Source organism: Melozone crissalis, unplaced genomic scaffold (genome assembly GCF_028551555.1).
Source record: "Melozone crissalis strain CALT ecotype California unplaced genomic scaffold, PUWL_Pcris_2 ptg000045l_1, whole genome shotgun sequence".
Classification (NCBI taxonomy): Eukaryota; Metazoa; Chordata; class Aves; order Passeriformes; family Passerellidae; genus Melozone; species Melozone crissalis.
In genome coordinates, this window is record NW_026535823.1 from 18,451,602 (window position 1) to 18,465,830 (window position 14,229).

General features: G+C 38.1%; 1 protein-coding gene across 1 annotated transcript in view; it reads right to left on the reverse strand.

Moving 5' to 3' along the window:
- Nucleotides 1–14,229, reverse strand: part of HS2ST1 (heparan sulfate 2-O-sulfotransferase 1) — a 74,535-nt gene that overhangs the window by 9,917 nt on the left and 50,389 nt on the right. Inside the window, exons 2-3 of the mRNA XM_054285605.1 lie at nucleotides 6,850–7,088; nucleotides 692–777 (exon numbers count right to left, since the gene is read on the reverse strand). Of these exons, the coding sequence (XP_054141580.1) occupies nucleotides 692–777; nucleotides 6,850–7,088 (325 nt within the window). The remainder of the gene's footprint in view (nucleotides 1–691; nucleotides 778–6,849; nucleotides 7,089–14,229) is intronic.

Below are 14,229 nucleotides of genomic sequence, written 5' to 3' on the forward strand. Positions count from 1 at the left end.
AGCATCTTAAGCAAAACTGACTTGTCAGTTTAAGGGGAGGTTTCATAAGACTGAGCTACTAAGGATCACAGCTTTAGATCCAGAAGCAAAAATAAGACAAGAAAAGAAACATATGAAAGTGGGAATAAAGATATGATCCTGAACCTTTGAAGTCAGTGGGACGATTTTTAAGACATTTTATTTAATTTTAGAAGTAGCAGCATTTAACTCCACAAGAATTATTTCAATGTTTTTTCTAGCAAATCAAACTATTATAGACCAGAAAACTACTTCAAAAGATAACTTTTCATATTTTGATAAAGTGTAAAGGGATACTAAGGTAGAGAAGAATTACATAACTTAAGAGGCAGGTGGTGTTACTCTTTATATGAAGCATTTTTGAGAACAGGTATGTTAAACCTCCCCAAATGGGAAGCCAATCCCAGAACAGAACTGCCAGGGTTTCAGAAAAAAAGCCATGATTTTCAGCAAAACAAGCTTGGAATTCAGACAAGGAATACTAATCCCAGTATATAAACGTTTTCTTTTTTAAATGAGACTCGGCTACAGTATACCATGCAAGAAAACAAGAGCAATGGGTGAAGATCACCCCAAACTCCGGCACTCTGGGAGGGCCGGGCATGCCCACGCTGCAGTTCCCGGCCGGAGCGCTGGAGGGCGCGGCAGCCCGGCCGAGCCCGCGCGAACGTACTTGGCGAAGTCCAGGTACGAGACGTGGCCGTGGTAAAATCCCGGCTTCATCTCCTTCCACGAGGTCACGTTCTTCACAAAGCGCACCTGCGAAAGCGGCAACAAAAAGTGTTTCTGTGTGCCTCGTTGCATTTGCCCATACACGGCCTTTCCTGGCTTTTAATCTTATAATGCATTCGATTAAAAACTCTATTTTGAGTATTATAAAAAAAAATTGTGCCCCCTAAAATAGTCTTTCCTGCAGCATACAGATGACTGATTTTAGGTCATCAGAACTGAATGATCAGAAACTAACAAAACCAGAATACAGCAATCAGAAGGACAGTCCAAGGAAAACTTTCACAAAAACATCAGCAAAACAAACATTTATATTTTTGTCAGTCCATTTTATTTGTAATTGGAAAGGAATGAAGGATTCTTTCAGTAGAAATGCAAGTACATATTTTATGGAATTGTCTGTCTGATCTGATATTCAGTCCCTCAGATAAAAGAGTACTAGATTTACAGCATGTTCTTAGACCTATTTTATTGGGATATAAGAAACAAATCTGATGGTTCATTTGCTCTTCCATCCCAAAATGCAATGCACAAGTAATCCAGAAATGTTATAAATGCATGCCATGTAAATCAGATCTACAGATTTGCTATTTTGAATAGTCATCTTAAGCCTAACATTTCAGTGAAACTTTCATGCTAAAGCATGAAGTAGCCCTTGAATGAGGGCTGATAGAGCACTTATTGGCAAACTTCACAAAAATAGGAATAGCTTTACATTTCAAAGAACAAAATAAGACACATGCCCCAAACCAGAGAGTGTGATCAAATTAAGTGGGACATGCAAATCCTGATAGAGCTTGGCTTTACTAGATGAACAGAATATTCTAACATCAAAGCATGTAACTGAAAGTTATTCCAAAACTAGTGAATTGGATAATAAAGAGAGGATGATAAATTTGTACTGCCTGAGCTGTCTGACAAAGATATGCCATTTCTGAGGTTGTGAATTAAAAGATAATGTTCTCTGCACATCTGCAATATCTTTTCTGTTATACAGAGAAACAGATAACCACAAAGATTCTAAGGTGAAACAAGAGAGACAAAAAAGCAAAGAGCTCAAGACAACACAGTAACTACCATTCTGTAAGGACAAGTATATTAAGAGTGTCCTGAAGCATAATATTTACTATTTGTTATAACATACCAGTTGAAGATTTTAAGAGGTGAGACTGGCCTGCTGCTGTTTCTTCAATTGTGCAAAACTCATGGTCTATGATTTAAGAGATTGGTAACCTTATTTCTTTAAACACTGGCTCTTGGATGCTCAGATAACAGAAATTTATACTAATTTTTAATAACAGGCAACATGAATTTTTTAGTATACAAGTTTTACAGTCAGTGGCATTACAAAATTTAAACCATATATTGCACATTAAAATGGTGGCAAATCTAGATGAAAAGCACTGCACAATGTTACACAATGGTGTTTTATAAACTGCATTGGCTTCCTGTCTGGTTTTGTCCATAGCACAAACTGTTAATATGGGACTTTGAACCCAGTTGAACTAACTTTACCTTCAGTAAATAAACTGAAATAAACCACAATTCCATTCACTGTATCTTTCCAAAATTAACGACAAAATATTTTCAGTGGAGAGCCTCAGCTATAAATACTTCTTTACCTGGCAAAGATATTTCCTAAATACACAATATCAATCATCTTTCCTTCCCTCACTCACAAACCCCAAATGTCATGGTTGGTTGATACAACTCTCCAAGTAAACCAGTTATGCTATTTAGGCTGTGCAGTGCAGCCCACATACTAAAGTGTACATTTATGTTTCCATGAATGAGCTTTTTGAAATCTTGTATCATCTGGGATGATTTCTAATTTCAGTTTCTAATAGACTTGGACTAGACATAAGGTAATGTTAAGTACAAAATCATAAGTTTTTTGTTTTAGATCCCCATGCCAGCCATCTGGCATCAAAATGTAGATGTTTCAGGCCTCTAACACCAACCAAGTTAAGAGAAGGCTAGGAAAGTTTTATAACACACCTGTGACATTTACATCTGTCTTAGGATGGACCTGCAACATGCTGAGCCCCTGAGAACTATAGTTTTTAACACCTATAACTAGCCTGCAGGCAAGAGATTTTTTTTTTCCTCTCATAATTTGCAGCATTCCAAAAGCCAGAATTGTTCCAGGTCATGGACAGCCTAATGAGTCTGGTTTCACACGTTTTAGGTCAGAGATGAATATTGCTCACCGCTTCATACTGTTAAATATGATCAATTTTACTTTTCTTTTCAGGGCTTAGCAGATACTGTAGCTTTCAAGAGACAGAGCAAGCTTCTCCATCAGAGACCAACTGAATAAAATTTGAAGCGACTTTAAAAGTTAAGATAGACGTGAATGGAATTCCTGTGAAGCTGTTTCAGGGTGCTTTTATATAATCAGCTACAAAGTTGCTTCACAGCCTTCAGTAAGTGGGAAATCAGCTGAGGTTCACTGAATTAAAAAGGCCGATCAAAGGTACTCCAGGGGCATAAGATGTCCTGACAGGTAAGTTAAACACATTCAGTTTCTAGGACAGCAGGAATTTAAAACAAGTCCCAGTGAGCCAAAAGAAGGAAAAACCCAACCAGCATAGCTGGTCTGAGAAAAAGCCATGTGTGCAAATGAAAGTGATGCTCTAAGTTCTGATCTCTCTCCAGTAACTGCAGCCATCAGTGCCTCTTCCCTAGAGTCTGACTGCACACTCCCACATGAATTCATGCACACAGACACACTCACAGTCACACACATGCACGTGTGCACACGTGTGCAAGAGTGTGTGTGTGACTGTGTGTCTGAGTGTATCTGATGTGTGTGCATGTGACTGTGCTTGTGTCTCAGTGTGAGAGTGCCTGGGTGTGCACAAGTGTGTGTGTGTGCGCTAGTGTGCAAGAATGAGTCTGAGTGTGTGTGAGCACGTCTGAGCCAGCTCTGAACCACAGGTCTGGAATGCTGGAACAATCAAGCAGCACACCTTTGCCTGCATGCCATGAACAACCACAAGCAAGCTCAAGGCAAGGACAGCTGAGAATCAATTCTGTGAGATGGTGAAAAGATTGAGTTCACCAGTTCAGCCACAGTACAGCCAGGATACCTGCCTTGAAGGTACCTGCCTTGTACTTTTCTTTCTTTCTTTCTCAGAAGGAAAAGTACAATTGGCACACATGCAGCACTTGTACTCAGTAGACCATCTAACTCCAAAAGAAAAATTCTTAAATATCCACAAGCACATATCAGTACTTCCATTTGTTGCAGAGTTGCTGCAGGCCTTTCACTTGTTCCACTTCTGACAGCCACTGAAACCTGCACTAGCAGAGGAAATAAGTACCACTAAAGCCATTATGACTGTGCTGTCCTCCGAGAGACCAACTGTTTTAGAATGCACTTGGAAGCAAGATAATATATGTTCATGGTGCTCTTTAGAGAAAAATTGAGAGAGAAACTGAAAAAGAAAAAACCCAAGAAACAGAAGCCAGCAAGCTGAGGGACTGAAACACTGGATAATTGTAGCATTCATAACAGTACAGAGAACGTTCTCACACTCACTTTTTAAATAATATATCAAGAACACATGCTGTAATGCAGAACAGTAATTTAATTTTAAGTGCTTTCAATGACAACTTCACCATGTAACAAAAGCAATAAAGTTTGTGTGACTGGTATGCCATCCTGATGTGACACAGGCATTCTTGTATGGACAAAGTGTCACTGCTGAAACGTGCAAGCAGCAAGTAAAACTCAACCAAACAACTACTCTGATTTAGTTAAGAAAAGCACACAGGTCAGAATTGCAACATGAGCAACACAGCACTCAGCTTGCTGCAAAGAAAAAGCCCTTCCTGGGGAAAGAGGGGCAGCTCCCAGGATCCTGCTGCCAGAGGTGCTGCAAAAGAAAGGAAGGCTCCTGGGACAAGTTCCACCTGAAACTAAAATGAGTGCTAGGAACTCTTACCAGTTTATCTCAAATCAGATAGAGACTATATTTGGAGTGGATTTTAAATATCATTTGTTTCATACTGCATTCAAGAAGTAAAGGTTTCACAGATGGGCTGAGAACTTAGAATCTGTTACAGAATTACAGTAGTTTGGAAGAAGTACAGCAGAAAAACTGCACAAAAGAACACTCACGAATTTACAAATTTCTGCCAGGCCTGAAGCAATCTTCACCTTACCTAGGCAGATTTGCTTAAACAAACAGTATCACTAACAGAACAATTTTGTCTCTATGATATGTTTATGTATTTTACTACTGGCACATATACACCTAACGCACCCAAATGAGCTATACTGGTGAAGGTGGCATATGAATATGCCAGGCTAATCCAAGCCCACACAGAGTAAACACCATGAGCTACCACTCAGCACCCCTGCCATCTCCTGAATTATGCACTATGACTTGCAATGGCAAGGTCTTATCTCCGTGGATTGAAGGTGAATCATTATTTCTGCATCTTTCAACAACTGTGCAATATATGAAGCTCTTCATTGCCAGCATATCCCAGTTAATGGCCACCAAAAACCAGTATCAAGTGTCTAATTAAACTACATTATTTACCATCTTGGACAAGAGCATAGTATGAAATGAAGGTAGGACTGACAGTACCGTGTACATGCTCAGCACAGACAGATTTTCATTTTTCAATAGATTATTACTAGAGGAAAGATGAAGAGTTTCTATTTTATAAAACTAAGCCAGCAAAGAACAAATTTTATTTGAATTAAGTTCAAACAGATGTAGAAATTTAAGGTAGCCTGTGTTTAATTTATACCTATTCAATGACTAGCTCTCCTATCCTCCAGAACAGACTTCCATTTCAAAAGACACCTTGAAAGAAACAGAATTTGGTGGGAAGTGCAGTACTAGGTATACCTGACTTGAGTATGATTTTAAATTAATAATTAATAGGTTGATTAAATCTTTTGAAAAATCACCCAGCTCTTAGTGCATAGGTCTTTAGTACTTGTTCTATGCAGTGGACAGGACTTTAATGATGACTACCAGACTTCATAATCAGAGTAATCATGTATGACAGTACCACTTTCATTTGCAGGGAACAATTTTACAGGAGGAAATACTCCGCAGTAACACAACTCAACTGTCACAAAACAGATTCCAGTATCACCCAAGTCCGTTATTTCCTCTGCACAGAGATCCCTACCTAAACCCTCCTCCAAAATACAGAACTGGAGGGCCTTTAGCATCTGCTTCCCCTGGCCCAGCCCAGCTGTGCTGAGCTGCTTCAGCCTGCAGACATGCACTCAGAGGAGCTGGACGGCTCAGAGCTGACATGCTGCAATGCAGAGCAGCTCCTGCCTCTGCTGCATATCAACTTCAGTGATCAGCATACAACCAGCAGCAGAGAGCTCAGAAACATTTGTTCTACAGGCAGGGATGATGACAGTGATGTTTCAGATCTCTAACCTGGATTCTCTGCAAGTGCACTCATGACGGCCAAGGAAATATTAATGAAAATAAACCAATAAACCTACTTCCTCACCCCAGCCTAATAAAAAACATGGCACTGAACCCTCATCTTTTTAAAATGCAGTAGCCATGGTCATTTCTAGTCCGGTACTACAGTGGTTTTAGTGAGGATTTTAATGGATGCTAAGTGACCCGTCCTTTGCAGAGCAAGCTATTTACAAGCACTTTTCTGTATGCTTTTTATCACCTGTGAGACCTGACCAGCCCCAGTACTAAAGACACAAGTCTAGCCCTGACAGCATGGCACAGTGCCTGCACTATTCAGAGAGCAAATTGCCTAAGACTGCATCCATTGCAGATGGAGATAACAGGCAAGTTGTATTACACAGCCAAAACAGTTCTAACAACAAAGGTCATTTCTACCCCAGTCATGCCCCTTTTTAGCTTCGTTTTTGTCCAATAAACAGAGACTTACCACCTCCAGTAGCCAAGCAAAAGCCTCAACCTATTAAGAAATAATATTCTCTACAAAGAAAATATGAAAACATTCGATTTCGTTTATACTGGAACATGTGACAAAGAAGTTAAGTACATCAGAACACCCAAGTTCACAAGAGCAAAATTTTTTTCCTTTGTTCTTCCCTGGTTTCATAAAGACATCCCAAATTCAGCAGCTTACCTGATCTTGCAGAGACATAACAGGGTTATTTTTGGTTGTATTGATATGTAGAACATGGTATTTGTTCTTAGCACAGAGATCATAGGCAATATTTGTGAAGGATGTGCTGGCAGTCTTGGGTACTCTGTTGTAAATAATCACCACATCATCTTCCTCATCCAGTGTCACATCTTGTCGGGGACCATCGACTGTGTGACGCTGCTCTATTTCTCTGACTTCATGCCTTGCAATAGCCCTTTCTGTTAAGGAAGAAAAACATAAAATTTCAATGTAAGTCTCACCAATTCTGAAGTTCAAACCTTAGAACACAATCTGGTGAAAAGCAGCAACTCCTGAGCAATAAAGGAAACACAAACTGTAGTATGTATTTCTGACATATCTGAACAAAACTTCATCAATAAAAATGAAGGAAAGACAGTCCAATACAGAACACCAAGCCTAGAAAACAATTAGGGAACACAGAGCATACTCTGTGACTCACACTGATGTCATTGTCTTTAGAGCCACCATCTCAAAAGGAAAGTCTATAATGAACTATGAAAATGGTGACATCCCTGAAATATCTCACATGATTTCTACAATAGCCCTAGTTAAAAATTATAATGGAAGAAGATTTTATTAATTTGAAGTCTGACAAGAATAGAAGCAAGAGGTGCTTACAAAACAGTAACAGACTCAGGTTTTTTCTGTTCTAGACAAGTATGCACTTTAGTACAATTTGTAATACAGATGTCAAAACACTTTTTCTCACTCATGTGTGGTGATACTGCCTTTAATAATGTATTCAAAGAAATCTACATTTATCAACAGTGTAAGCTGAAGTTGATATCACAAGAGTAACCTGTAATTCTCTGTATTATTTTCTTTTACAGGTTATAGCTCTTTAGAGATGACACACTTTTAACAGCAGCAGCAGCAGCTCTTGACCTTTACTTCCCTTGATTCTTTAGGCAGTTTCTTCTATTCTCTTTCACCAAATCTCTTTAATTAGAACATAAAATCATTTCTAAAGCAGAATCATCAAGCTGTGAATAGCCTACCCTGTAATTCCACGTAAATTGTCTTAAACCACAAAATTCCATCTGTCTGAAACGCTTCAAAGCTTAAACTCACTCACTCTCTCATATGCTCGTATCTCACACCCCATAACTAAGTTACATCAGTAGGAAAATGTTTGTAGGAAATGCTTATTGAGTGTATCTCAATTTTCCACATGACATCTGTTGCTCCCCACTACATCAGTCACAGTTTTTGCTCCTTCCTTTCTCATTTGCTACCTCTCCCATCAATGCTGGCAGACATCCTATTTTGGAAAGAGATGAGGCAACAGACTCAGGTTTCATCTCTCTGAAGATGGCTATAGAAGAATGGGGCTGGCAAGTCTCCCCTTCCTGCCAGTAACAGATTAGAGGAAGCATTCAGTAGGGAACACAGTTAACCATGTGGCTGCCCAAGGCTACACAGATAGTGAATACCACCTAGAGAGGCTGAAATGAAACACATTTGGTTGGTATTTTCTACACCAGAGTAGTAGATCTAAGCCAGATTTAATCATATCTGCACAGAACCCCAGGGCTGATAACGCTTACATGGAAGAGAGAAACATTTGTGAAAAAGAGACATGATTTGCAAGAGGATTTATGAGAAGCATTCTCTAATGAGGTATTTTAAACCTTGATGATTCAAGAATTAGTGTGATAAGGGCACTTTAAAGACCATGCATAAGATATAAAAGCTGCATGATTGGATGCAATTAGCAGAAAGGCTATTGCATCCAACCACCTTCAGCTTTCCAATGCAAGAGGGAAAGCAAGAACTCACGTAAGGAGCAGAACCTTCACAAGCCTGATGTATACAGACAGTCCTATTATGGAAAAAAAAGGAGGCTTTACATTTCAAGCTGAAACAAAAACTGATCTTTAAGATGAAGCACTGAAATCACCTTTTTGAAATAATTGTAATACTTAAAAAAATCTGAAATGAAGTGAAGGATATAAACTGCTGAAGTGCAAGAGAAGCACCTGGAAGTGTCTAACCTGGTCAGCCACTCTGAGGGCCTGTTTCATTCTAGTCTACAAGTAATACAGTAATGAAAATTGCAAATTTTGTAAAAGTGCACATTTTTTCTCAATCACAAACAGTTGGCAGTTCTTCCTGTAAAGTCAGGAAACTTCTGCTACTTACTGAAAAGGCTGTTTAACTCTTAAAGTGATGCATGATGTATATTGATTTTTTTCTATTTATAAGGTTAGTTAATTTATTTGGAGAAGGGAAGAGGTCCAGTAATGGTAAGATGCAACTGAGAATAGTCTTTGGGGTACCCATGTAATCAGAAATTAGAGAATTTGAGAAGTTAATGGGCATTTGATTAACTACTTCATTTGTTCTTCTATAAAATTTAAATAATCTTAGAAGAAGAAGCCCTGTAATGGCTGAAAAATGAACAATATGTGTTTAGAAATATGGCAGAAAATGAAATGCTTTAAAGATATTTGACATGTGGAAGATAGGGAGGTGTATTTACTAAATATATATCATGTTTACCAAAACATCTCCTTAGATGACAGCCCTGCAAATATAACTTTGATTACAAGCACCTATCTACATAAGGTTGGACTGGTTTCACTGAAAACAATTTTTAAAAATTCTAAAAATAAGGATGGGTGATTTCTTTCCTCTCAGAGATTCAGTGGACAAAATGTCCCAAAGTCTTATTGCTTTCACTGCATTCTATTTAAACCTCGTGTTGTAGGAAAAATACTTATGCAAAATTATTAAGAGCCAAATGCTTAAATAGGGTTAAGATCATACACTCTAAATTTCACATTATATAACTACACCCATTTTAAAAGATATGTGGCATTTAAGTAAGCGATACCTTTGAGCACAAGACATGTTTTCATAAAACTATAATACAGAGTAATTTTAAGGCATAAAATATTCCGTTTCACACTGTTTTATTATTGCTTGTTGAATTTTCCCAATTGTAATACACAATATAATTGCTACACCCTTGGGATAAACTCTGTCATCTGCAGCTATCCTGCACACAAACTTTCATCAACTGCAAGGACAATTTGCAAACAGGCAGCACCAATATGATCAGTGTAATAACAGCTGCTGAACTGATTATTTACCAGCAGATGAATTACTTGCAGAAAATCCTTAGTTGGCTGAAGTAGCTGCTTTGTAAACAGTAGAACAAGTTTGTTTTCTCACCCATTTGTCTACATGTTCTTCTAAATCTGCCTTCATCCTATTTCTGTAACTCACCCTCTTGGCATGACTTACATTTCTTGAGCCATCCTCTTGTAGCAATAAACCACAAAATATCATGGCTAGCAACAAACTGGCTTGCCAGTCAGATGCTACCAGAAAATAACACATAATGGGCAAGTTATGTCTTCTCCTTCAGCAGAAGCACTAATAGCAACATTTCATCCATATGCCATCATTTCAAGGTTACTGCCCTTTCAAGTCAAAGCAGTTTCTCAACAAGCTCAAAAGTTACTAACAAGAAATACTTGAAAGAGAAATGGACAGGCGAAGGATCCCAACTAATAAAATCACCTGTTAAAATGCAGTAGACCCGTACATACTTCTAAAAATATTTGAAAACCCAGCTGAACCATATTTACATAATTACAGAAACAAATCACCCAAATGAACAATATTTAAATAATTATAGAAACAAATGACTGGGATTGTAAGGAGTTATTAGTCTACATTCCTTGCACATTCAAACAGATAAATGTCTTAGGTAAAACAAGCTTATTAGCATTGACTTCAAATCCAAGAATTAACTGCATAACTGCATACAAAATCTTCCCAAAGAAAATAGTGTGTCATGGATTCTAACAACTTAAAGATTAACAAAACCAAACATTTCAAATTCCTCACATTTTTCACAGAAGCATAAGAACCTCCTGGGATTTCTGAACAAAGAAATCTATCACAATCAGAAATTCTTCTTTACCCTCTAACTTAGTACTTACCACTCTTGATGAAAGACACATTTAGAGCCTTGCTGGCTGTCAAAATCAAGTTCAAGTAACTGAAAGAATAATTCAGAGCATACGTCTCTACTTTCCCAAACTATGTTCTTTGTCCTCTACATCTATTTTCCTTCTGTATGTATCTACAGATATTATTTAGGCTCTCTCTTCAATCTGACTTATGTGCCTGCCATGCTTCATTGTGAAAGTGCCCACCCAGACGAGGGAAGACTCAGTCTTAAAATAAATTTTAGCTCAGCAGCCTTCGAGTGGTGCCCAACAGAAGAAAAAGATGTGGATTCAAACTTCAGCCACACTGGCTTGAAGTGAAGGAACTGGAGAGCTGGCCTGGACAGCACCCTCCCTGAGCAAACTCTTGCTGTATATTTACATTACTGGACACCACATTAAACCAACAAACAGCCTTCCTGGAGCTGGCAGCACCAGGGGAGCCAGCTGACTTGGTGTGTCAGCTTGCTTTCCACCTTGCTCCCAAGGCCAATTAGGCAAGCAGCTCTCAAGCTGTCTCCCTGCCCAAAAGCTTTGTTAAATGCATGATTGGCCTAAACACTGAACCCAAGCAGGACTGCAAACCTACTCACTATGGACTCCATTCTCCTCTGACCAAGAATGAAAACTAAACAACAGCTTAAAACAGAATCATAAATCTGTAGCAAAGTTGATGTTGGGAATCATTTTCCACACCCACCACATACACACAAAGTTTAGATATCCCAGCAAGCATGGTTATTCCCAGAAATAATATATTTACTTATTGCAAATACTTCGATAAAACAGCATCCAATAAAACAGAAAAAAAATTACTTAATTCCATCAAACATGAAAATTTCAAAAATTTGTAAATGCTTTAAAACAGAAGGTGCATACTTAAAACACATCTTCGGCTCTAACTACAGCATCACTTCCATGACTCCTGAATACTGCACATAATGCTAGCTATAAAGTTAGGTAAAGATCTATGGAAGCCAAATGTTTATGCACCATGATGTGGTATATTTGAAAATAAGCATATGTCAAGCAGCTCCATAAGCTTTCCAACTTCAGATTGAACTGTTTTGCTTGACCCAGGTGTTGACTTCAAGTTGATGAATTAGCAGGAGAACAAACACAACAGTCACCATTCATTTTTTTCTCCCAGTCACTTGCAATTTCTTGTTTCCTTGGGACAAGTAAACAGCTGTAAAGAGAGGGATGTAATCACACAAGGAAAAGCTTCGTGACTTTTCAGAACACCCAAACTGTCAGTAATCTGTTACGAAGCACTGTGACTATGATAAGAGCAAAGAAAAATAAGTTGCAAACCAGGGATTTGTTCTCTAAATAATAAACACCAGCTGAGTATATAAAAGTAGGGTTTGCTTTATTTATAGTGCCTTAATATCTTAATGCAGGTCTCCAGTGTAAGCAGGAGAAGTTAATGGAACTGTTTTTTACACACATGCAGTTGTCACAAGCATTCCACTATACAAATATGCACGTCACCCCTTCAAGAAAAATCCAATTCAAATAGTGAAAAAAAGCAAGATCAATATAGAGTGTCTGACTCTATTTAGTAAGGCAGCCTGGAGACTGGTGCTTACCTATATATTTTTGTTATTTATATTATTACATGAGCTTTCTGCAGCCATACAATCACTTTTTTAAAAGGGTATTGACTAGCAAAAAAGCAAAAAGAATCACTAAACTATCTGTTAAAATCATTCAAAGGCCTATATGTAAGGACAATGCTGTATTCTAGTAAGTCCCATCAGGTTTAATAAAACTAATTGCTAAGACATTCTGTTATTTGCAACATATTGCACTTATACCCTTGCTTGTCTTCACACATCTTGGCTAAACTAACCTAATCTGGAAAATAAGCTATTGCCATCTGCTCTAACAGCCAAAAAAAGGAAGACAGCAAACAGCACTGCCTTCTGATCAGAACGGCAGCTGACGTGCTTAAGGTAGAAGAGCTAAACATTTTACTAGGAATCTGAGCAAGTTGGAGTACCAAGAATAACCCTACAAGAACTCTGTGTAGCACCAACAGATAGAGCGTGATATTTGCTAAATCGACACTGGCTATGTATAGATTAAGCATTTACAGTGATAAACACGATTTCTAACCTTAATGTTGTTATTGGAGCTTGTGTAAAATAGAAGTTTTGAAAGAAGTTATAAAAAACAGAAATGAGCCTGCATGCTGCATGAGCCCCATGGTTGTTAAGTCATTACAGAATTAATTTTAATTACATTTTAAAAATACTGATTAGATAAGCTCTTGATTATATTTTTTTGTTTTCTTTATAGAAACTATTTATCTTGGTCTTAGCTTAATTTAAGATCTTCAGTTTAATTCTATACCCTAGGTGCTTTGTACATAAATCAGAAGTAAGTTTTATTTTTCCCTCAAAAATATGAATTGTTAATCAAGACATTTTCTACTTCATGTAGCTAAAATATCAACATAGATTAAAAATATTGCTTTATCTTTTTTTCCAGTCTAAGGTTTGCAGCCTAAAGACCTCATCTGCAAGATCAAAAAGATAAGCATGAATAAAGATAAGCTCTAACAACATACAGACCACTTAAAAATTACATTTCAGGAACATCAAAGCCATTTTAAGTAAATGAAAGTACAAAAGCCCCCCTATTTTTAATTAAATGCTAGAACTACAACAAACACGAAATTAAAATGTTTTAATTATCTCTGGAAACCTCTTTTTGCTGTATCCTTCCCCTCGTGACACTTAAGTCCAAGCTATTCTCAGCAGAACAAGGAACAGAAATACAGGCAGTATCAACCTTGTTCCTTTATGAATAAAATAATCACCTGCTGTAAGGGAGCCCTTCCCCTTTGACTCTCAGAGGACTGAAAGGAGCAGAGGCCCTGTGCACCCAAGGAGTGCACAGAGGGACCATTACAAACTCCTCTCACCACACACCCCCCTGGTGCACCCTGAGGTTCAGCTAGACTGTCACGAGAGATGCCCACATGAAATCCCCAATACCAGTTTGAAACCACGCATTATAGAACATTTGTGACACAACTAGCAGCTAATGCAAACCTTCCAGAATCATCTTCTCAATGCCAAGGAACGGTGGCAATCATATTTCAAATACCTGCACATCAACATCACAAATATAAATCTCTTTGTAGCAGACATTGATTAGTAAAATCACAATTATACAAGCAAGAGCTTGACCTCATTTCATGTCAGTGTGATATGGAGCTCCTTGTGCTTGGTAAAAACAGAAATAGTCCAGGCTAGTGATGTGTACAGTAAGGTGGCTTTGTACAAAAAACTTCCCTCTGGCAGGAGAGCCAGCTGGCTCATTGAAAGCCTCTTGGTGTTAATCCTGATTTAGATTGGATTAAGCT